The 23,165-nt window shown below is 39.4% G+C and overlaps 1 protein-coding gene across 6 annotated transcripts in view; it reads right to left on the reverse strand.

Annotated features, from left to right (window-relative positions):
* The window catches only part of chd4b (chromodomain helicase DNA binding protein 4b), a 54,703-nt gene that overhangs the window by 28,780 nt on the left and 2,758 nt on the right, over positions 1 to 23,165 (reverse strand). For 4 of the 6 annotated variants that reach the window (XM_055227669.1, XM_033980370.2, XM_055227668.1 and 1 more), the window contains 17 exons: positions 20,304 to 20,552; positions 17,228 to 17,343; positions 14,041 to 14,140; positions 13,177 to 13,351; positions 11,628 to 11,737; positions 11,426 to 11,549; positions 10,392 to 10,564; positions 9,071 to 9,316; positions 6,968 to 7,171; positions 6,682 to 6,893; positions 5,969 to 6,100; positions 5,781 to 5,880; positions 4,531 to 4,722; positions 2,945 to 3,145; positions 2,181 to 2,318; positions 1,458 to 1,579; positions 913 to 1,086 (listed from right to left, as the gene is read on the reverse strand). In XM_055227669.1, coding sequence (XP_055083644.1) covers positions 913 to 1,086; positions 1,458 to 1,579; positions 2,181 to 2,318; positions 2,945 to 3,145; positions 4,531 to 4,722; positions 5,781 to 5,880; positions 5,969 to 6,100; positions 6,682 to 6,893; positions 6,968 to 7,171; positions 9,071 to 9,316; positions 10,392 to 10,564; positions 11,426 to 11,549; positions 11,628 to 11,737; positions 13,177 to 13,351; positions 14,041 to 14,140; positions 17,228 to 17,343; positions 20,304 to 20,552 — 2,768 coding nt within the window. The remainder of the gene's footprint in view (positions 1 to 912; positions 1,087 to 1,457; positions 1,580 to 2,180; positions 2,319 to 2,944; positions 3,146 to 4,530; positions 4,723 to 5,780; positions 5,881 to 5,968; positions 6,101 to 6,681; positions 6,894 to 6,967; positions 7,172 to 9,070; positions 9,317 to 10,391; positions 10,565 to 11,425; positions 11,550 to 11,627; positions 11,738 to 13,176; positions 13,352 to 14,040; positions 14,141 to 17,227; positions 17,344 to 20,303; positions 20,553 to 23,165) is intronic. The other 2 variants (XM_033980368.2, XM_033980371.2) reach the window with 1 other exon arrangement.

Below are 23,165 nucleotides of genomic sequence, written 5' to 3' on the forward strand. Positions count from 1 at the left end.
TCATATCTTGATTTACAGACACAATAGTGAAAAAAAACAAAACAGGATCATGTAGAGCGGATTAATACGAACATTTAAGACCAAAATGACAAGTCTGACAGTAGCAGGTACAGAGAGATTCGACAATTTCAGAGTCAAAGGAGCCAAAAGTGCGCCCATGATCCCCGTTTGTAACACGGCAGCTAGCAGGTTAGCTACGTCCATTTATATAAACAGTCTCCGGTCCATTTTGTAGCTTCTAAATAATGTCCGCGGATGGAAAAAATACTTTATAAACTACAATTCCCGTTTCCAGTGAGGTATGTACGTGTTGTAGCGCCCTCTGCTGTCAATGAACGAACAGCTGCAAAGTACAAACATGAAATCCTTCTCCTCAGTTAAGTGTAATAATAACGTAACAGCAGTAGAATGAGTCCGGTGATTGTTTATGAGCTTAAAAACTGCAGAAAAGATTGGATTTTTATCTATGACGCAACAATCTGGGCAAAATGTTCAAATAAAACGATCGGATAAACGGTTTAATGAAAAAAATAAGGAAAAAAAAACAATCTCTTGCCATTTTTGCTACTTATTTTTTATTTATTATTATCATTATTTAAATTTCTGCTTTGTTATATTAAATTAAAGTGTTGCGTGCGCTACTCTTCCTTGTGGATCAAAAAAGTCTAAAAATACAACTCCAGGTACGTTTTTCCCTAAGCCTCAACATTACACCCCGGATAAAAGCGCAAAAACATCTCCTGTCCTGCTCTTTACCTTCATTTTCGACGCCAAGGAGCCAAAAGTGCGCCCATGATCCCCGTTTGTAACACGGCAGCTAGCAGGTTAGCTACGTCCATTTATATAAACAGTCTCTGGTCCAAACTGTTGACTCGTCGTGTAAAAGTATCGATGGTTAAATGTCGCTCTTACTTCTGCATGGGACTGAGCTCCACCCGTACGATCAGCTCCGTTTTGGACGGCATGTGTTTGAAGACGTCGGCCTTCAGTCTCCGGAGCATGTGAGGGCCCAGCATGTCGTGGAGCTTCTTTATCTGATCCTCCTTCGCGATGTCTGCAAACTCCTCCAGGAAGCCTTCCAAGTTACTGGAGAAAAAGTTATACGGAAATTAAAATGTGCATGTCCAAGTATAAGAAAGACGATAAGAGAAAGAAATGCAACGATATCCAAATCTCATGGTGCAATATTATCAGGATAAACGTCTCACGGGACCATTTATTCCCATATTTTGGTGGATAACATTATTTTTTTTGAGTTAAAACAGGTTGACACTATCCTTACAACCATAATCCAAAGAATCCATGTAGTTTGAGCAGAAACGGAGCAAGGAATCATGGTCTATGTAGTTCCCTCGATATTTTAACAGCCCATGGAAAATTGTGAGACTTTTGACTATATATTATAATGTTTTGGTTATTGTTACATCCCTGATAACAAATAAGCAAAATTTACTGACTTAAATCTCTCTGGAGTTAGAAAGTTTAACAAATGGAAAAGCTCTTCCAGGTTGTTCTGCAGCGGCGTTCCCGTCAGCAGCAGCTTGTGTTGAAGAGGATAGTTGTTCAACACTCGGAAAAACTGTGGGAAAAATTAAAAAAGAGAATTTATTTGGTGTTATTTGAGCGAAATAATGCAAAAAATAAATGTCTAGAATGAATAAAACTACTCAACGGTTTTGAATTTCAGTGGTTTTGACAAGTTCAGAATGTTTTTATTTCAGTTGTTTCAATACGGCTTCTTAAACAAAAGCTTGAATTACATAATTATCCCATACTGTACGTGGATTTATTTACTTACTTCATGCTAATTATTTTAAAAACAACCAGAAATATCAATAAAAAACAAGTTAAATAGGTCTTGCAAGTAAATAAACATATGTTAATTAAAAAAATGACTCAATCCAGATGATTAATTCTGAATTTTTAACCCATGACTGATTCGTTTTTGCAGTAATATTTACACAAAAGTAGTTGTCTTTACCATGGACTGATTGTCTTATCTTGAAAACAACCAGAAATGTCAAAATAAAAAAAGTTAAATACGTCTTGCAAGTAAATAAACATATTTTAAACAAAAAAAAAAGACCCAATCCAGATGATTAACTCTGAATTCAAGTCATTTTTAACCCATGACTGATTCATTTTTGCAGCAATATTTACACAAAAGTTGTCGTCTTTACCTTTGACTGGTTGTTTTTCAGTCTGTGCGCCTCGTCTACAACCAGACAGGCCCATTCAATAGATCCCAGAACAGCCTGGTCGATGGTGATGAGCTCGTATGACGTGAGGAGGACGTGAAACTTCACCTGGGAGTCTTTCTGTGAAGGAACATTATAAAAGCAGAACAATTTAGACTCTTAAAGCCACAAGAATGCACAATTTGTTCTTTTAATTATCTTTTGGTCACGTTTGAATCATTTTGTAGCTTCTAAATAATGTCCGCGGATGGAAAAAATACTTTATAAGCTACAATTCCCGTTTCCAGTGAGGTATGTACGTGTTGTAGCGCCCTCTGCTGTCAATGAATGAACAGCTGCAAAGTACAAACATGAAATCCTTCTCCTCAGTTAAGTGTAATAATAACGTAACAGCAGTAGAATGAGTCCGGTGATGGTTTATGAGCTTAAAAACTGCAGAAAAGATTGGATTTTTATCTATGACGCAACAATCTGGGCAAAATGTTCAAATAAAACGATTGGATAAATGGTTTAATGAAAAAAATAAGGGAAAAAAAACAATCTCTTGCCATTTTTGCTACTTATTTTTTATTTATTATTATCATTATTTAAATTTCTGCTTTGTTGTATTAAATTAAAGTGTTGCGTGCGCTACTCTTCCTTGTGGATCAAAAGTCTAAAAATACAACTCCAGGTACGTTTTTCCCTAAGCCTCGACATTACACCCCAGATAAAAGCTCAAAAACATCTCCAGTCCTGCTCTTTACCTTCATTTTCGACGCTTTCTTGCCTCCTCGGATGGCGTTGCCTTCGAAGGAGAACTCGTTTTCCCGGATCACCGCTCTGCTGTCTTTGTCGCCCACGTAAGTCACGACGTACATGTCCGGCGCCCACATCTCAAACTCGCGCTCCCAGTTTATGATGGTCGAGAGGGGAGCGCTCACGAGGAACGGGCCTTTGGAGTGACCCTGGACGAGGCAAAAATGTGTCAGGGATGATGCGTTCTGATCAAATAGTAAGAAAAACGTTTGTGAGCAATGTACGCCCGGATTTAACGAAGCAAATATGTCGGTGACGCTGCAGTTGGTCCGGTCGAGGTTCAGCAGAATGAGGTCACCTGAATAAACTGAATGACCAGGTTATTACATCAGGGGATTTGTTCTTCCCTGATGACACGGACAGATTCCAAGATGAGAATGACAGGATTCAACGGGATCAAAGTGTGAAAGAGAGAGACAGGAGCATGAGACAGAGAGAGAGACAGAGAGACAGAGAGAGAGAGAGGGGCAAGAAGGGAGAGAAAGAGGGGCTGAGAGGGAGAGGGGAGAGAGAAAGAGAAGCAGAGAGAGATGCACAGAGAGAGAAAGAGGGAGAGAGAAATGGAAGCAGAGAGGGAGAGAGAAGGAGGCAGAGTGAGAAAGAGAAGCAGAGAGGGAGAAACAGAAAAAGAGAGACTGAGAGAGAGATGCACAGAGAGAGAGAGGGGCAAGAAGGGAGAGAAAGGGAGGCTGACAGGGAGAGGGGAGAGAGAAAGAGAAGCAGAGAGGGAGAAAGAGGGGGAGGGAGAGAGCGAGAGAGAGAAAGCAGAGAGAGAAACAGAGGCAGAGAGATGCACAGAGAGAGAGATCGGCAAGAAGGGAGAGAAAGGGAGGCTGAGAGGGAGAGGGGAGAGAGAAAGAGAAGCAGAGAGAGGGAGAGAGAGAGAAAGAGAAAACGCAGAGAGAGGGAGAAACAGAGGCAGGGAGAGAGATGCACAGAGAGAGAAAGAGGGAGAGAGAAATGGAAGCAGAGAGGGAGAGAGAGGAAGGCAGAGTGAGAAAGAAAAGCAGAGAGAGGGAGAAGCAGAAAGAGAGAGACAGGAGCAGGAGACAGAGAGAGACAGAGAGAGAGGGGCAAGAAGGGAGAGAAAGGGAGGCTGAGAGGGAGAGGGGAGAGAAAGAGAAGCAGAGAGAGGGAGAGAGAGAGAAAGAGAGAAAGCAGGAGAAACAGGCAGGGAGAGAGATGCACAGAGAGAAAGAGGGAGAGAGAAATGGAAGCAGAGAAAGAGAGAGACAGAGAGGGAGAGATGCACAGAAAGAGAGAGAGAAGCATAGAGAGAGAGAGACAGAGACATCATTTTCACACATGGACTGTGGATCGGCGACATAAGCTCTTTACCGTAATGACAGTAACACATTTAAAGAGCCTCATGTCTCCGCTTTGAGACGCCGTTTGGATTTACATGAAGCTCGATCGGACAGTGGAGTCACGGCGACGGAAAGTCCACAACTGCAAATCTATCAGCGGCGATAACATCCGACGCTACAGAGTTAAGAGCGCTCCATAAATAAGGTCAAACATGTGTAAAACTCACCTCTTTGTACAGTGAATACAGAAACACCGCGGTCTGGACGGTTTTCCCGAGTCCCATCTCGTCGGCGAGGATCGTGTCCGTGGCTTGAGCCCAGGAAAACCGGAGCCAGTTCAGACCCTCGAGCTGATACGGATGCAGCGTCCCCCCCGTGGTGTCCAGATACTCCGGCTGACGGTCAAACTTTATCGTGGGCTGGAAAAGAAAAGCAAGAAATGTTTAACGTAATCGGCTGTTTTGTTGACTCTGGCGGTTTTAAAATGAGCTTTACAAATAATTAGAATTTAACTTTAAACTGTAAAGACATGAATCTAGAGCAAATTACTTTTATACTTTTTATACCTTTATTGTACTTAAAAAATGTAGTTTTGACTTAAATACTTTGGTAAACCTCGGCTGTTTTAAAATGTGCTTTATGAATATTTTGATTTAAACTTTAAACTGCAATAACTTGAACAGAAGAGGTGCAAAATATATAGAATATTTCTGGAAAAAATGAACATTTGAAAAAGTATTTAAAAATTGTGTTCTAACTTAATACTTTGGTAAGCTTTGGCTGTTTTAAAATGTGCTTTATATATAATTAAACTAACTTAAAAGTGTAAAGACATGAACTGTAGAGCTGCACAAGATAAAATAAATTACTAATATGAACAGAGGAGGTGAAAAATATATAACAAATGAATGAAAAAAGTAAAAATTAAAAAATTAAATAAAAATTATTGCATTCTAACTTAATACTTTGGTAAACCTTGGCTGTTTTAAAATGTGCTTTACAAATATTTCCATTTAAACTTCAATAACATGAACAGAGGAGGTGAAAAATATACAACAAATTACTGAAAAAAGTGAAAATTTAAAAATGAATTAAAAATATTGTGTTCTTACTTAAATACTTTGGTAAGACTTGACTGTTTTAAAATGTGCTTTATAAATATTTTGATTTAAACTTCAAACTGCAATAATATGAACAGCAGAGGTGCAAAATATATAGAATATTTCGAAAAAAAATAAAATAAATTGTGTTAAAAATACTTTGATAAGATTTGTCTGATTTAAAACAGGATTTATACATAAATTGTGCAGAACGGTTTCACTGTATAAAGCAAATTACAATTAATGTGCAGATTTAAAATGTCATGATTTAATAATTTAAGTATATATTATATTTTTTTTCTTTTTATCCCTGAGTTTCTCAAATAAAATCACTAATATAAATTAATTTTTAAAACCCATATATTTGTAAAACTCACATCTACGACTGGATTCGCTGGAGGCCTCTCAGCTTTTTTTATTTTGATTTGCTTCTTGAGCTTTTTGCCCGGTCGACCCTCCTCACCCATCATCAGCTCCCTGGAGAAGAAACGGTTAAAAACGTCAAAACAAAACATCGAAAACAACAATAATAACAGGAATTACTACGATTTTAATGACTGAATACCTGTGGTTCCAGTATGTTTGTTTGTAGGAGTCATAATCTGGGATGTCCATGTCTTCGCTCTCCCAGGTCGACTGGTCACAGGGCAGGTCTCTCCATTTGATCAGGTAGTGCACGTTGTTTTTCTTATCAACGCTGAACAAAAACAACACAGAAAATGGCTGTTAAGTTATTCTAGCAACAATTTTCAAATAAGACGGAGAAATACTGATAAAAATACATCTCTCTCTAAAACTTTACTATTATTTAACTACTTCACAAAGAGGGTGAAGCTTCATATGTTTTTATTTATACATGGAGAGCCCACAAAATAATACAAACTAAACAAATATAACTGCATAGGTCCATTTAAAACATTAAAAACAGGAGCAGGTGTGAGTATAAATGTCTATCTCCAGATTATTAAAGTGCAATAGTGGCACCAGTGTTTTCAGTTTCACGTGTCCTTGAGATGTTCTTCCATTTTTGGGAAGTGAAAAGCGTTTTTTTTTTTCTATTTCAGTTCTAGTGCGGCCAGTTTTTAGACAATCATGAGACCTTGTATTAAAAGTTCCCGTATCAAAGTTGAACCAGCAAGTGAGATTTAGACAATCTCACACAAGGACACAACAACAGAACGGCATTGAACCACAAACATTCCGGTTAGAGACCAGCTCCTCCTGCGGCTCTGAGTGGGCTACAGTCCCGTCACGTTCGCACAGAAGTGTCGGTGGTACCTGTGGTTGAGGATGCGGTGAATCATGAGCCACTCGAGCTTCACGCCGAAGCGGTAGAACTCCTCCTCCATGCGCGCGTACAGCGGGTCTTTGTTCTTACGCTTCGTGCTCTTGTCATCGTCTCCGTCTCCTCCAAAGTCCACGGGAGGGGGCTCGTCCATGTCCGTCTTTCTCTGGTAGTTTCGAAACATCACCTGACAGTTCAGCTCGAGCTGAGGAGAAAAGCAGAATCGTCACCGTCTGCGTCCAACAGGTGAAACATGAACCGCGACCTCTGACCCCTCACCTGGAGCTCCTGCACCCAGGCGCAGTGCCAGTACGACAGGTTGCACCATTTGACAAAGAACTCCCTCTCGCGGCGGCCCACCAGAGGAGGGGGGTCGGGGGCGTCCGCGGGCAGGTCTGCGGGGCGCGGGACGGGGGTGGGGGGAGGAGGGTCGCCCCAGCGCCATGTCAGGACCTTCTGCACTTTGCCCTTAAGCGGTGGACACTGTAACAATAAGGTCATATTTCATTTTAATCGACTCGTCACAATAACACACTTTACAGTTTGATGTGTGAAGAAAACAATGATAAACAATAATATTGATTTTTACGGTGAAGTGTCTTTGAAAATTGCTACACAAAACCAATTTATTATTATTATTATTATACAAAAGTATTCTAAATATACAGTATTGTTTAAAAACTTGAGCTGCAATAAAGAAAACAGCAAAATGAAACAGTTCTTTCACTTTGCATCGGTAACGAGTCATAACAGTTTTTTATTTCAAACTTTACAATTCAATATTTATCGTAGTAAAGGAAAATGGTTGACACTGTTTTTGAAAATGTAAATGTTTATGGTGCTGGTCCAAGACACTATGATTCAGCTAAATACGTCCTGCCAAAGCACAGAAAAAAAACAAAACGTTCCCCACTAGAACAAACGAGTAGGGCTGAAACCAGGGGAGTCGATGGGGGAGGACGTCTATTGTCCCCGGGGTTTTTGGCGCCTACAACTGGACCTTCATCCTATTCATTTATATCAGAGGGGGGCCCACCTGAGACTTCTTGCCCCTGGGCCCTCAAATTTCTGTCGACAGGCCTGGATGCAACTAATTATTACTGTTATTTCAGCAGTCGACTGGTCAGTGAGTATCTTTTTGCTTTATTTTAAACATATTATTGATGAAATTTAGAAATAGTTTGTTCTTTTCTGACATTTTGATTTAACAAGTGGCTTTTTAGCAACTTTTTAAACGACTGTCTTTGTTATAAAACGTTTTTTTCCGCAGGTGTCTCTGTAATAAACTTTATGAATATTAAAACACGACTATGATTTTTTAATTTTTCTTTATAGTAAACTCATCACAGTTAAACGTTGCTATTAATTTCTATTAGAGGGGGCCGGTGTGAGACTTCTTACCCTGGGCCCTGAAAGTTCTGCCGACGGGCCTGGCTGCAACTAACTATTTTAGCAGTGAGTATCTTTTTGCTTTATTTTAAACGTATTATTGATGAAACTCAGAAATAGTATGTTCTTTTCTAACATTTTGATTTAACAAGTGGCTTTTTAGCAACTTTTTAACAACTGTCTTTATTATAAAACGTTTTTTTCCGCAGGTGTCTCTGTAATAAACTTTATGAATATTAAAACACGACTATGATTTTTTTTTTTTTCCTTTATAGTAAACTCATCACAGTTAAACGTTGCTATTAATTTCTATTAGAGGGGGCCCGTGTGAGACTTCTTGCCCTGGGCCCAGAAAGTTTATTAAAAAAGTAAATGAAAGTAAATTATTTTAGCAGCGAGTAGCTTTTTGCTTTATTTTAAACGTATTATTGATGAAACTCAGAAATAGTTTGTTCTTTTCTGACATTTTGATTTAACAAGTGTCTGTCTCTGTTATAAAACGTTTTTTCCGCAGGTGTCTCTGTAATAAACCTCATGAATATTAAAACACGACTATGATTTTTTTATTTTTCTTTATAGTAAACTCATCACAGTTAAACGTTGCTATTGATTTCTAATAGAGGGGGGCCCATGTGAGACTTCTTGCCATGGGCCCTGAAAGTTCTGCCGACGGGCCTGGCTGCAACTAATTATTTTAACAGTGAGTGGCTTTTTGCTTTATTTTAAACGTATTATTGATGAAACTCAGAAATACTTTGTTCTTTTCTGACATTTTGATTTAACAAGTGTCCGTCTTTGTTATAAAACATTTTTTCTGCACGTGTTTTTAGTGTCTGTATAATCCTGATAACTTTATGAATATCAAAACACGACTACGATTATTTTTTTACAACCAACTCGTCTCGGTTAAACGCTGCAGCCCTAGAAACAAGAAGTCGACGTAGTAATTTTGGAAACAGCCTGGAGTCGACTGTCAGACCGCGGCGCTCTGACCTTGCATCGGGGGCAGATCCACTCTCCGTTGGGGATCTCGGGGAGGGGGGGGTTGAGGCAGTGGATGTGGTAGGAGGAGGGGCAGGTGTCACAGCAGAGCAGCTCTCCTCCGTCTTTACACATGCGGCAGTACTCTATGTGGTGGTCGTCCTCCTCCTCCGCGCCGTCGTCCTGTCGATCGTCATCGTCCTCGGCCTCCGCCTCCGACAGGTCGTCCCGCGCCTCCCACTGGATCCCCTCCTTCTCCTGGTTCACGGACGCGGGGGGTCGGGGTGGGGGAGGGGTGGAGAGATGCGAGAGAGGAAGAGGAAGAGGAAGAGAGAGAGACCGGGGAGGAGGGGTGGAGTGGATGAGTAGCACGTAAAAATGAAAAATAGAAACAAGAAAGAGTTGAGATGATACGTGCATAAACTTTTTAGGGATGCAACAAATCTCTATATAATATAAAAAATCCAACGCACATTTGTGGCTCAAGTCGTGCGTTTCCTGTGATATGCAACATTTTGAGAATTTTTCCCGTTCAAAACAGTAACATATAGTTTTGGAATTGTTAATCACTACGGTAACAGTGCTAATTTTACACATCACTATCGGAGCGAGCCGTGTTTTCAAAGGTATATTAGAAAACAGCTGCATAAAAGGCCTAACTCAGCTGTATTTGCACAGACGAGAGTGTAATTGTGTTTGAGAATTATTAAAAAAAATAAGAAAGAGGCTAAAACATGTCTATATGTGCATCGAAATCTGTATTTAAATGTGAGGAAACAGTATTGTTGCATCCCTAATAAATTAGTAAATGTATTTTATAACATATTCCCAGTGACATTAGGAGATAATAATATTGTACAAATGGCAAAAACAGACTTAATTTTTGCTAAATCAATTTACTGACAAACTGCTTTTTAAAGGTCAGAGATGAAACCCTTCCCAATGCTAACGCTAACGCTAATTTTGAGGCATTACGTGTTAAAACAACACCACAAACTGAAGTCTTCAACATGTAAAATTATTGGGTAGTCTTTGTTTTTATTAATTTGATTTGTAATAGAATGTTCATCCCAGACTTCCCTCACCCCAGACACGTCCTCCAGCGGGACCCCGAGGTGTTCCCAGGCCAGAGAGACATAGTCCCTCTAGCGTGTCCTGGGTCTTCCCAAGTGTGGGAGTCTCGGCTTAGACCCGGCCCCGGATAAGCGGAATAAAATGGACGTATAGAATGTTCGTTTTCTGTTTTCTGATTTTAATAAAAGTGACTGTTAGCTTTGAGATCCAGTGAGTGAGCTAACACGCCGCTGTGCACAGAGCTCTCTTCAGTACTCACGCAGTGCGGGCAGCTCCACTTTCCCTCCGGAGCCTTCTCCATGTCGGGGTCCAGGCAGACCATGTGATAGGCTCTGGGGCAGGTGTCACACAGGATGATCTCCCCTCCCTGCTGACACACCTCGCAGTAATCCTGATGGTCCGTCTCATACCCGTCGCCTTCCTCTGTTTCAACTGAGGAAAAAAAAACAATCAAACAAATTCACTTAGAGTTTCCCTGAAGATGTGAGACAGGCCTCGACTTTTACGATGATTATTTGTGTTTTCATTTGTTGTATTGTGATTTTAATGTGGTACAAATTGTGCTTTACAAATAAACTTGCCTTGCCTTAGATCTACAAACTACAGAAACAGGAAGCGCTTCAACTAACTCTCGTTTTAGGAGGTCTGTGTAATCCCTGAGTCGTCCAGGTACGATCCATAGTAAATTTAATTCTGTCAACTGGAAAAAAAGTTTTGGAGTGAAGATGTTTTGGTCAGATTACAGCTGGACACTGTTTTAAATCTGCCAGAAGAGACGAGCCAACTACACTGAAACTAACACATTTTAGGAATTAACCAGCCAACAGTGTTTAATTTGGCTCGATTACAATTAGTAAAACTATCATTTCTATTGTATATCCAAGATTTAAGATGTTAAAAGGTGTAAAAAATGCGAGAAACTTCAAACATCCTCCTGAAACACAACAACACTTATAATAAACGTGGACTAGGCCAGAACTAAACCAGGATTAGCACAGGCTCAAAACCAAAGAAAAATAAAATAACACGTATTTTTTAAACTAATTTCTTGGCATAACATAACCAGACAACATTTATAGATGGTTACATATGTTGTCAATTATTAATTAGTCATGAATAATGGTTAAAGGTCACATTTTTATACAGCGCTTTTCCACTTTCAAGTCTCAAAGCGCTTTACAACACACGCAGGATTTGAACCGTCAACCTTCAGATCGGTGAACAAACGCTCTCTATCGTCGCCCCCGATCTAATCTGCTTTGTCGTTTCCGTTTCAATAATGCGTCTACCGACCTTTCTTCTTTTTCTTTGCGTTCTTGGACTTCTTCTTGGGTCGGCTGCTGCGACTGGAGCCGTCGGACACAGAGAAAGTTCCGTCGTCAAAATCACTGTCCGCGTCTGGCTCGTCTTCATCGCTCTGAGGAAATAAAACGAGACAAAACTATTAAACGGTGTTGCAATCATTTAAATTATTATTAAAAAAAGTCTTTCTTACAGATGAGCGTTTCCTTTTGATGCCGCCCAGTTTGATTTTAAGTGGTGCCACCTTTTTGGGTTTGGGTTTTTGTGGAACCTTAGACTTGGACTTCTTTCTCGCGTTTGGACCTGAAAGATTTTTAAATAATTACTGAAAATCAAGAGAGAAAACGCCGTCTTTCTACAATCTTATATGTTTAAAAGGTCCTATATTACGGGAAATTGACTCTTTTATTCACGTGTTTGAGTAACTCTTTAGTCTTTAGTCCTTCAATATACACAAGATCCAGCAATAAACCTTATAGTTTTTTAGCGATACTTTATGTTTTGCTGATAAAAATATACTGTGGTTAAAATTCAATCCTGATTTCTGAGCCTACAGATGCCAGGATCGATTCTGATGCATCTCAGTTGAGCGATTAAAAGAGTCTGACGCAGGACAATAAACTTTAAAAGCACAGACGAGCTCTTCCTGTAACACCACTTAATGACGTCATGAGGTGCACCAGAGTGTTATGAGTCCTAAAGAGGTAAACTACCAGTCAAAAGTTTGGACACACAGCTCATTCAATGTTTTTTTTTCTTTATTTTTACCACTTAGCGTATTTTCCGGACTATAAGTGTCACTTTTTTCATAGTTTGTCCGGGGGTGCGACTTATTTGTGAAATTAATAAAATATATAATTCCACATCTTTGATATTGTCACAGTGACGACCGTACGAGGGTAATCTACGCTTCTGTACCAGCGTCTCCTCCTCCTGAACCACTGAACATTTAAAATTTCAACATTACGGTGATTTAAAAAACATCTGAGAAACACTGAACAATAGCGCCCCCTACATCTTCCTCTGGAGTTGGTGGATTTGTTCAGAAGCGACAACGAGGATGAAGAATTCAGTGGATTTATTGATTTGGAGTGAGATCCAGACTAAACTTGTTGCTTGTTTTTATTCTTTATTTATCTGATTAACTGTTAATATCTTACGTTAACAAACCAGACACGTGTTCAGTTCTGTCTGTGCTTCATGGAGCTGAATAAATATAAATGTGTTACGTTAGTGTGATGTACTGATATTCAGCCTGTTGTTCCACATTTTATTATTAACTTGACTTTAAAGATAAAATGTCTGTTCTTTGTCTCGTATTTTGTCAAATAAATGTCCCAAAAACATGCAACTTATGTTTTTTTTCTTTATTATTATGCTTTTTTTTTTTTTGGGCTGGTGCGACTTATGGTCCGAAAAATACAGTTTATATTTTATAATCAAATCCTCAAAATAACCACCCTTTACTTTGTCGAAAAATATTTAGTAGAGTTATTTAGCTTTTCTTTCTTTGCTACATAATTCCATAGATTTTACTTCATATATTTAATGTCTTCTGTTAAAAAAAACATTGAATGAGATGGTGTGTCCACAACAAAACACAATTCTACGTATGTTTTTTTGCTGGGAAAACATAATAAATTGGTAAATGATGTTGAATAACTGCATAATATAGGACGTTACTTGAGGCTGAGGCTTGTTCGGGACATAAAATTGCCCCTGTTTTATTATTTCTCCAGTACCTTTCCCCTCTTTGGTCTTGGCTTTGCGCAGAGGAGGCGGGACGGGGGCCGGCGCGGGGGCAGAGGCGGGAGACGAGGCCGAACCGTTCTCCGGTCCTCCGTCCGATGCCACCATGTTCTCCACAGCTGCAGCCACATTAGCCGTGGCCAGAGCGGCGTTAGCGGTCGCACAACCCTGAGAAAAATGACAACATGCTGTATTATTATTGTTACTCTGTGTTTTTCTCCAACTTTGGCACACATCTGTTTAAATCTCGCAAGACTTTGGTGCTAGAGCCAAATATTTACTTAGGTGTATTTGATGTCAGGGCCGTCGGCAGAAATTACAGGGCCCTGGGTAAAAAGGCTCACATGGGGCCCCCCTTTAGTATAAAATAATAGGATAAAGGTCTAATTCTAGGCACCTAAAACGATGGGCCCCGGGACATAAAGGCTCACATGGGGCCCCTCTGAAGTATAAAATAATAAGATAAAGGTCTAATTCTAGGCACCTAAAACGATGGGCCCCGGGACAACAGACCCCTTTGTCCCCCTCTGTTTACTCCACTGTTTAATGTGAGTGAAAAGTTTGAGAATTACTGTTTTAAACCGATGGAAATTTGTAAATAACAGTGAGAATTTATCAAACGTGGGTTGAATTTACAAAGATTAAAGGAGATTATAACGTTATGAATCACAAAAAGACTAAAGTCACAACAATAAATGAAGTAAAATGTGTGTATTTTTCCACTGTAGGGTCAAAAGTTGGTAAACACTAAATACTAAACTAATAAATACTTCATAAATGATTTCTGGTTTGAATATTTCTTTCTAATATATATTTACGACGACGTTACGTTCACTTTGTTGGTGATTCAGACAAACCTTTAGTGGGTTGTTCGTGCTGAACTCTCTCCATTTGGCCATCATCAAGGTCATCATCTTCGACACGGCGATTTTAGGGTTTTTCGCCGCGATTAAAGGCCTGAACAAAAGAACAAACGGAACAATAAAACAGAAGAATAAAGGCAAGAATAAAAGGATTTTACAGTTAAAAAGTAACAAATATGTGTGACATGTGTAAAAGTCTCAGCATGGACCAGCACCAAAGAACAAGAACCAGGACCAGGACTAAAGCAGGACTAAAGCAGGACTAAAGCAGGACTAAAGCAGGACTAAAGCAGGACTAAAGCAGGACTGAACCAGGACTAAAGCAGGACTAAAGCAGGACTAAAGCAGGACTGAACCAGGACTAAAGCAGGACTAAAGCAGGACTAAAGTGGGACTAAAGCAGGACTAAAGCGGGACTAAAGCGGGACTAAAGCGGGACTAAAGCAGGACTAAAGCAGGACTAAAGCAGGACTAAAGCAGGACTAAAGCAGGACTAAAGCAGGACTGAACCAGGACTAAAGCAGGACTAAAGCAGGACTAAAGTGGGACTAAAGCAGGACTAAAGCGGGACTAAAGCGGGACTAAAGCAGGACTAAAGCAGGACTAAAGCAGGACTAAAGCAGGACTAAAGCAGGACTAAAGCAGGACTGAACCAGGACTAAAGCAGGACTAAAGCAGGACTAAAGTGGGACTAAAGCAGGACTAAAGCGGGACTAAAGCAGGACTGAACCAGGACTAAAGCAGGACTAAAGCAGGACTAAAGCGGGACTAAGCCAGGAATAAAGCGGGACTGAACCGGGACTAAGCCGGGACTAAAGCGGGACTAAAGCGGGACTAAAGCGGGACTAAAGCGGGACTAAACCAGGACGGAACCAGGACTAAAGCAGGACTAAAGCAGGACTAAAGCAGGACTAAAGCAGGACTAAAGCGGGACTAAAGCGGGACTGAACCGGGACTAAGCCGGGACTAAAGCGGGACTAAAGCAGGACTAAAGCGGGACTAAAGCGGGACTAAACCAGGACTAAACCAGGACTAAACCAGGACTAAAGCAGGACTAAACCAGGACTAAACCAGGACTAAACCAGGACTAAAGTGGGACTGCACTTTTCTCCTTTAATGTTAATCTTATGACGATTATTTGTGATTATTTATGTTTCAGTTTGTTGCATTGTGATTTTAATGTCTTTTTTCTGTAAACCTTGTGTACGATTTATGATATATATAAAATAAACTTGCCTTGCCTATGTAGGGCTGTGCAAATAAAACAATTTTAAGTGTTATTTAAATTATCGCTCAAGGGAATTACAACATTTGTGTGGCATAAATCTGTTCTGAGTGATGTGCGTTTTTCAAAACACGGACCAAAGTCACTTGTCTGATCCGCAGCAGATTTTAAAACCCGGTTTGATCCGAGTTTAGTCCTGACCCGGGACGCAGAGCAGCTCTGGTCCAATAGCTGCGAGTTTCCTGCATAATTAAAAGTAGCGGCAGGAGCTCAGACCGCACGGTGTGTAGTACGGGGGCGACGGTGGAGGCGGAGTCTATTTTTGCTGAACGTCAGATCCCACCACAGTCTTTTCTTTTCTCTTGATACATAAATAAATAATTATCGCGTGAACATGTGGTCTCGCACGTAGGCCTGGGACGATATTGAAATCTGGTGTCACGATTATCACGGCCAAAATAATTGCGATTAACGATTATATCATGATATTTATTGTTGCTGACGGTTTAAAAATGTTCCGGACGTGACCAATTAAAATTAAATATTATGAATTAAACAGTTGTTATAGTTTGTACTTTGTTATAAATGAAAACAACTGATTTTTCTGCACATTCTGGTGACACGGCGGCGATTATCTTTGTTGCCGATTGTCACGATTATATAAAAAAGTGCCACGAATGATTACTGTCAACCCTTTTTATCACGATAAACGATGTTATTGTTCATCGTCCCATCGTTACTCGCACGTGCAGCTTCAAAGAGAACAGTAGACCTCCTGTGTCAATCTCACAAACCAGGAGCAGACTCAGTGAGGTGAAATACAGACCTGGTTTGGTCCTGAATCCTGATACAGTCCTGGTTTAGTCCCAGTCTGGTCCGTGTGTGTGTGTAGGGGTGGGGGTGTGTGTCTGTGTGTAAAGAGTGACCACCGCCTTAGTCAAACAATAATTCCTCCTCCACTCCTCAGAACTTAAACTTGAAATATGACCAATTTTTTTTTCTTCTTTGGTTTAGTCCCAGTTTTAGGGTCGGTTTGGTGTGGTACGTGTGTGTGTATGTGTGTGTGTGTGTACAAGACTGACCACAGCCTTAGTCAAACAGTAATTTTGATTTTCAAAAAATCAAAACTTTAACTTAAAATAAGAAGAAAAATGTGTGTGTGTGTATATGTGTGTGGGGGTGTGCGTGTATATATGTGGGGGGGGGGGGGGGGGGGGGTGTGCGTACAAGAGACACCACTGCCTTAGTCAAATAGTAATTCCTCCTCTACTTTTTCAAACAATCAGAAATTAAAATATGACCAAAAAATGATTTTTTTTGTTTTTTTTTTGGTTTAGTCCCAGTTTTAGGGTCGGTTTGGTGTGTGTGTGTGTGTATATAGGTGTGTGGGGGTGGGTGGGGGTGTGTGTGTGTGTGTGTGTACAAGACTGACCACAGCCTTAGTCAAATAGTTATTCCTCCTCTACTTTTTCAAAATGACCAAAAAAAAGGATATGTTTTTTTCTTTGGTTTAGTCTCAGTGTTAGTCAGTTTGGTGTGTGTGTGAGTGTGTGTGTGCGTGCGTGAGTGTGTCTGTGTGGTACGTGTGTGTGCGAGTGTGTGTGTGTGCGTGCGTGCATCAAATACTAATCCCTCCCCTAATTTTCACACAATCAGAACTTAAACTTAAAATATAAACCCTAATGCACTTGCCCTTCTGTCACATACATGTTCATCTGTCGTTCAACAATCATTTCCAGAACAATCCAGACTTAATCACGGCCGTTTAACACGACTCCACACACAAACGTCTTGGCCTCTGCTCCAGACCACATGCTTCTGCTCACAAAGGACTGGCTGTGCCTCATGATTAAAAAGACCCAAGCTGCTCACTGACGTTTAGAAATGAACAAATGTCGTTTCAGATTTGATTATCTGCACGGCCCTTTGTTAAAATAAAAAGTGGAGGTGACAAACCTGACAAACTGGCTGAAGACTTTGTAGTTGGTGATGGAGTTGTAGTCTTCCTCAGTAAAAACATGGTCGATGTCCTTCATGCCCCAGGCCTCCAGGAGTTGAGTGGAACTTTTAGGCTGTTGGTTTAATATTTTTAGATTAATTTAAAATGAAATAATACAGTATCGGTTGTGATCATGTGTTGGCCCGTCACGATATGATTTTTTGTCTATATGATCAGATTTTAGCTGTAAAAAAGTTGAATTAATAACATTTATGACTCATTACAGATGCAAAATAACGACTAAAGTGTTTCATTCTGCTGGTTATTTATCGCAGCTCGTGATTTTCTAACAATATTGTACATTTAGAATTGATTTTGTGGTTTAAATCTGCTCAAGTTGTTGTGTCAGAGGCAAAAATGAGTTTCAATTAAAGGTGTGCAAAAATGATCGTGAGCTGCTGTATCGATACATCGTAAAGAGTATGTTTTACCAAATTAATCTGCCACCGCCCTACATTTGTGTGGTTTAGAGTTTGTTTAGAGAAAAGAAGCTCGTTTATGCAGAACATTTGACATTTGATTCACTGTTTCGATGATTAAAATCGGTTAATTTCATATTAACTTCAGTTTAACAAAGACTTTTAGTGTCACGGTTGTGTTTTAGTCGATATATTGTGATCGTTCAGAGCCGTTAAACTGCACATGTCTCTGTGTAAATGTAAATATCGATCAAATATAAGCTGTGGATGAATAATATTGACCGATGTAACTATGTCTAAACCAGCGGCGTCAAACTCAATTTCACCAATTTCAGCAAAACGGTTCGTCTCAAATTTGCAAAGATATAAAACATATGTCTGTGTAACTGCGCAACTCCTGATAAACATTTTAAGACAGTTATACATTTAAATTTACCTTGTCGCGGGCCACATAAAATGACATGGCGAGCCGCATTTAGCCCCCGGGCCTTGAGTTTGCCACAGTGTTTTTCTAGTTGGTAAAATGCACAAAATAAAATGCAGTTTGTTTTGTTGATTTATCTTCAGTAAATGTAAGATAAATAAATAAAATTAATGTTTAGTTTTTGTGAAAATGGGGTTGATCATTACGTCTCCCGAAGGCCTTTATTTTTCACTGAATCGTATCGAATCAATTTGAAATATATGGTATCGTATCGTATGGAATCGACAGTACAATTTGCTGAGATATATATATATTCATCATGATACCCAGCCCTCCTTTCAATATTATCGTTTATCGTCTACATCTTTACCTGTTGCGATGATCTTTTGAGTTGGTTTATCGTGAATATTTCTGTAATTTCTGTAAAAATACAAACCGGTTGATGTTTTCTCTGTCAGAACAAAATAACTTAAATATCTGCCTCCTTAAAGTGGAAGCGTTAATCAAAAATACACATCTTTTCACTGGTGTTTGTAAAAAAGAACACGCATTCTAAACAACAAGCAACAAAAAAAACAAAAACAAAATCACAGTTTTTCTTTTGCTGCCTCGTTAAAATTGTTGGGAAAGAACGTGATAGTGCTGTGGTCGACTAAAGAAATTCCTTGTGCATCGATTCATTGGCTCAAAGGGGGCGTGGTGTTGGCTGACGCTCTCTCCGAATGATCTTGCACAAAAACTACTAAAAATGGGCAAACGAAACAGTCCAGTCGCTCCCGAAACTCCAGCTGACTCCACGGTTTCTCCTTTCTGCCGTGAGACGTTTAAATCCGTATAATCCACAAATTCAGTCGATTAAGACGTCCTCAAAATATGAATCAACTTAACGACTGAAGGACAAGAGGCTTAAAAACGATAAGGTTTAACAAATTATTTAATTCAAAAGCAGAATTACACAGACCAGAGTCATCTATCTGGATAAATATAGTAAATAAATGAAATATATTATGACCAGATTGTGTAAAGAAGTGGATTAAGCGAGTGCGACGTCACCCACAGCGTTCAACTTCAGTCAAATGAAGCTAATCGAGGCTAGCACCGACCGCGAGTGTCATAGCAACCGGAGAGCCAATCCGGAGCCAGGCTGTTGAAGGTAACGCCCCTTCCCGCTCCCTCCCTCGCTCCCACTAGCGTTAGCAACAGGTTTGACTGACAGCGTTGCTAAATCCCCGCTTCTTGCTAAAGTAGCGGTCCGGGCGATTAGCAACGCTGTCGATCAAACTCATTGCTAACACTAGCCAGAGCGACTTTACGGAAAGAAGGCGCCTGATTTGTCTGTTATTATTGTTCATATCTTGATTTCTAGAAAGTGAGTTGGAGCCAGAGTCGACGGAGCAGGAAGCGCGCACATGATCACTTCCTGTTTGGAACGCGGCGGCTAGCGGGTTAGCTACGTCCATATATAGATAAAGACAAAGACAGAAGAGGATCAGAATCGCAATTTGATACTTTCACCAACATCGTTCAGCCCCGAAACAGGATCGAATATCAGTAAAAACGTCAAAAATACACGAAAACGCAAGTAATATTTTAAAATAAGCTGGTTAGGTACGTCCATTTAACATCTTTACAGTATCGACTTATCGTTTAATACATGGCAGATGGAATTATTTTGAGGGTCAGTATTTATCGTGAGTACTTTTTATTTGCACTAATTGGAAACTGTTTCTTAGTTTTTTGTACTTTTCTGAAGATTTGAGCAGTAAACAACTTCTATGACTCATTAGGTGTTTCACTGATAAACTGCAGCTCCTTTTTATTAAACATCCTGCAAATGTAGAACAGTTTTATGGGGGGAAATTCTGCTTTATTGTGATCGTGTCAGCGGCATAATGGCTTAAATATTATCGTTTATCGTTTCATCAACAATATATTATACTTCAAAATGCGTTTTCGTGACAGGCCTGGATGATATAATTATACAAAATGAACGCAAATTTATTTAAAAACACCAAAAATGGCCGTCACTTCCTGTCTTTTCTGCATAAAAGCTGCAAACCCTTGTACTTTAGATTTGTATTGTTCTGAAATATATGAGTTTTTTCAGTCTTTTCTTCCAGATGTATTTAAACTGTGACCTTTGACCTGAAGTCTATTATTAAAACATAAATCCCAAACGTCACGCTCTACCTGACAGTCATCATCGTCGTCGTCCTCCTCTTCAGGCTCGGGCTCTTTGCGTTTGCTCTTGGACGACCCTCCTTTCTCTCCAGCCGAGCTCTTCTTCTTCTCTTTCGCGCCGCTCGATCGTTTCTTCTTCTTTCTTCCCGGAGCGTAATCACTCCCTTCACTCTCTGACCGCACGATGCTTTCGTCCGCCTCTCTCTCCGTCGGCTCCACCTCCATCAGCGGCTCCGGGGAGCTGACGGGCAACTCCTGCTGGGAACGCAAACGAAATCATTAAGACAAATGGTTTATCTATTCTATACGAACTGGAATATCACGAAAACAAATCATTCAAAAGGAACGTACACGATTTTTATTATAAAGTTAAAGGTCTTAAATTACACAAAACTGACTCTTGTAGCTTTAAATCATGTTTTTAATGTTGTTACGTCATCAAAAACAGACCTGGAGTTGTGTTTTGTTTCATTCACACATGTTTGAGTCACACTTTATTAGTAGTCTGTGACATCTCCAAAGCTCAAAATGCGACGTTCCACCTTGTGATGTCATCAAGTGGTAGTTTAAGTTAACAGCTGCGTTTTTTTACCTTTAGTTCAGTAGAAATTGGCAATTCCAGGACTGAAATGATCCAAATGATTCTATAAATGAAGGTGTGTGGAGTTTAAAAACACAGCGGAGCACTTCCTGTATCGCCACATGATGACATCACAAGGTGGAACTGAGTGTTTTCAGTTTGAGAGAAGAACTGAGTCTGAAAATGCAGGTTTGTTTGTGTGTTAAACGTGTGTGAATGAAACAAAAATACACAACTCCAGGTCTGTTTGTGACGAGGAAACGACATTAGAACCTTTTAAATCCATTTTGCCGCAGTAAAGATGAACAGTTTTGATTTTATTGTAAAGTATTTCCTTCTCCTCGAGTGTTATTACTACTGTAAAAGCAGCAAAATGAGACCGCTGTGTGCTGCCTGGATCTAATTAAAACCACGTTGTTATTGTCAGGAAGTAACACCGGTGCACTGTTAGCATGCTAGCTGTTATTAGCATTACCGTAACGACTAATAACACGTATAAACTCATCGCGGTGAATAATTACGATGCTACGAACGCATTAAACAGGTACAAAAACACATATAAAACTAACTTTTACTGTTTTTTTTTATTTTTATTTTTTATATATATATTTTTTAAAGACCGCTCAGGTAAAATCAGGTAAATCAGGTGTAACGACTTTAATAAACTGTTGTTGTGTTATCTCTTCAAGCATTTAACTCCCTGGCATTTAATACTAACTAGACGTTTTCTTGGTGTTTTATTCTTCTTTTCCTACGTTCTGTATTATCCGTATATTTATTTTTTGTTGACTTTTTATGTAAAGCACTGGGGGTAAAGTTGTTAAGTTGTTTTAAAAGTGTGTTTTTGTGAAAATGGGGTTGATCATTACGTGTCCCGAAGGCCTTTTTTTTTCACTGAATCGTTTCGAATCAATTTGAAATATATGGTATCGTATCGTATGGAATCGCCAGTGCACTTTGTTGAGATATATATATTCGTCATGATACCCAGCCCTCCTTTCAATATTATCATTTATCGTCTACATCTTTACCCGTTGCAATGATGTTTTGAGCTGGTTTATCGTGAATATTTCTGTAATTTCTGTAAAAACACAAACTGGTTGATGTTTTCTCTGTCAGAACAAAATAATTTAAATATCTGCCTCCTTAAAGTGGAAGCGTTAATCAAAAATACACATCTTTTCACTAGTGTTTGTAAAAAAGGTAAATCAGGTGTAACGACTTTAATTAACTGTTGTTGTGTTATCTCTTCAAGCGTTTAACTCCCTGGCATTTAATACTAACTCCTAACTAGGCGTTTTCTTGGTGTTTTACTCTTCTTTTCCTACGTTCTGTATTATCTGTATATTTACTTTTTGCTGACTTTTTATGTAAAGCACTTTCCGCAGGTAAAGTTGTTAAGTTGTTTTAAAAGTGCCATATAAATAAAACTAAACTGCGACTGTGTCATTCTCCCGGAGCGCTCGACGTTCGCTCATCACGGTAAACATAATTGGCCGTACAAATACATATATTGTACGGGATTATTTTCAAATTTATTTTTTTGTGACCAGGGAGACCGTCCAAATTCAGTGGACGAGAACCAAGCTCAGGATGAAGGAGGTGAAGCCGTGGAATTGGCGTTGATTGCTAACGAAATGAATTATTCAACGCCGTATAAGGTCGTGTTGTTGTAGACGATTTGGCTCAGCTGATTCTTGTCTCAATTATTTTATTTAATCAAAAACCCAACGGTGACATTTATAGTTGTCCTGGACGTTTCTAAGGACAGAAGCGAGAATGTCAGGCTGAGGACGAGACATTGGGACGATACGGAAATGTTGTGTCGCGAAGTTTACCGTGGACAAAACAACTGCGATTAACGATAATTATTATACATCACGATAATTATTAAAGTTGCTGAAAAACCTTTGAGTTTTTACATTATGAACAAGCTCCATATTTAAACACATGTTATAATGTTGTACTTTGTCATAAGTGAAAACAATGATGCTCCAGAAGAAGGTTTGTTTTTTTGCACATTCTGGTGATACAATATAATTATCACAAATATAAAAAATGTTCCATGTACAATTATTGTCAACCCTTAATCACGATAAATGATATTATTGTTTACTGTCTCATCTCTACTAAAGACTGCACTGTGTTTTATTAGATTTAACTCAAATTTTATCTTGATTTTTGTCTCATATTTCCATCCTCCTGCTGTTGTTGAACACATTACAACACTAGAATATCCCCATTGTGGCACAAATAAAGGTTCTTTTATCTTATTAAAATGGAAGTTATTG

This window comes from Periophthalmus magnuspinnatus, chromosome 16, assembly GCF_009829125.3.
Source record: "Periophthalmus magnuspinnatus isolate fPerMag1 chromosome 16, fPerMag1.2.pri, whole genome shotgun sequence".
Classification (NCBI taxonomy): domain Eukaryota; kingdom Metazoa; phylum Chordata; class Actinopteri; order Gobiiformes; family Gobiidae; genus Periophthalmus; species Periophthalmus magnuspinnatus.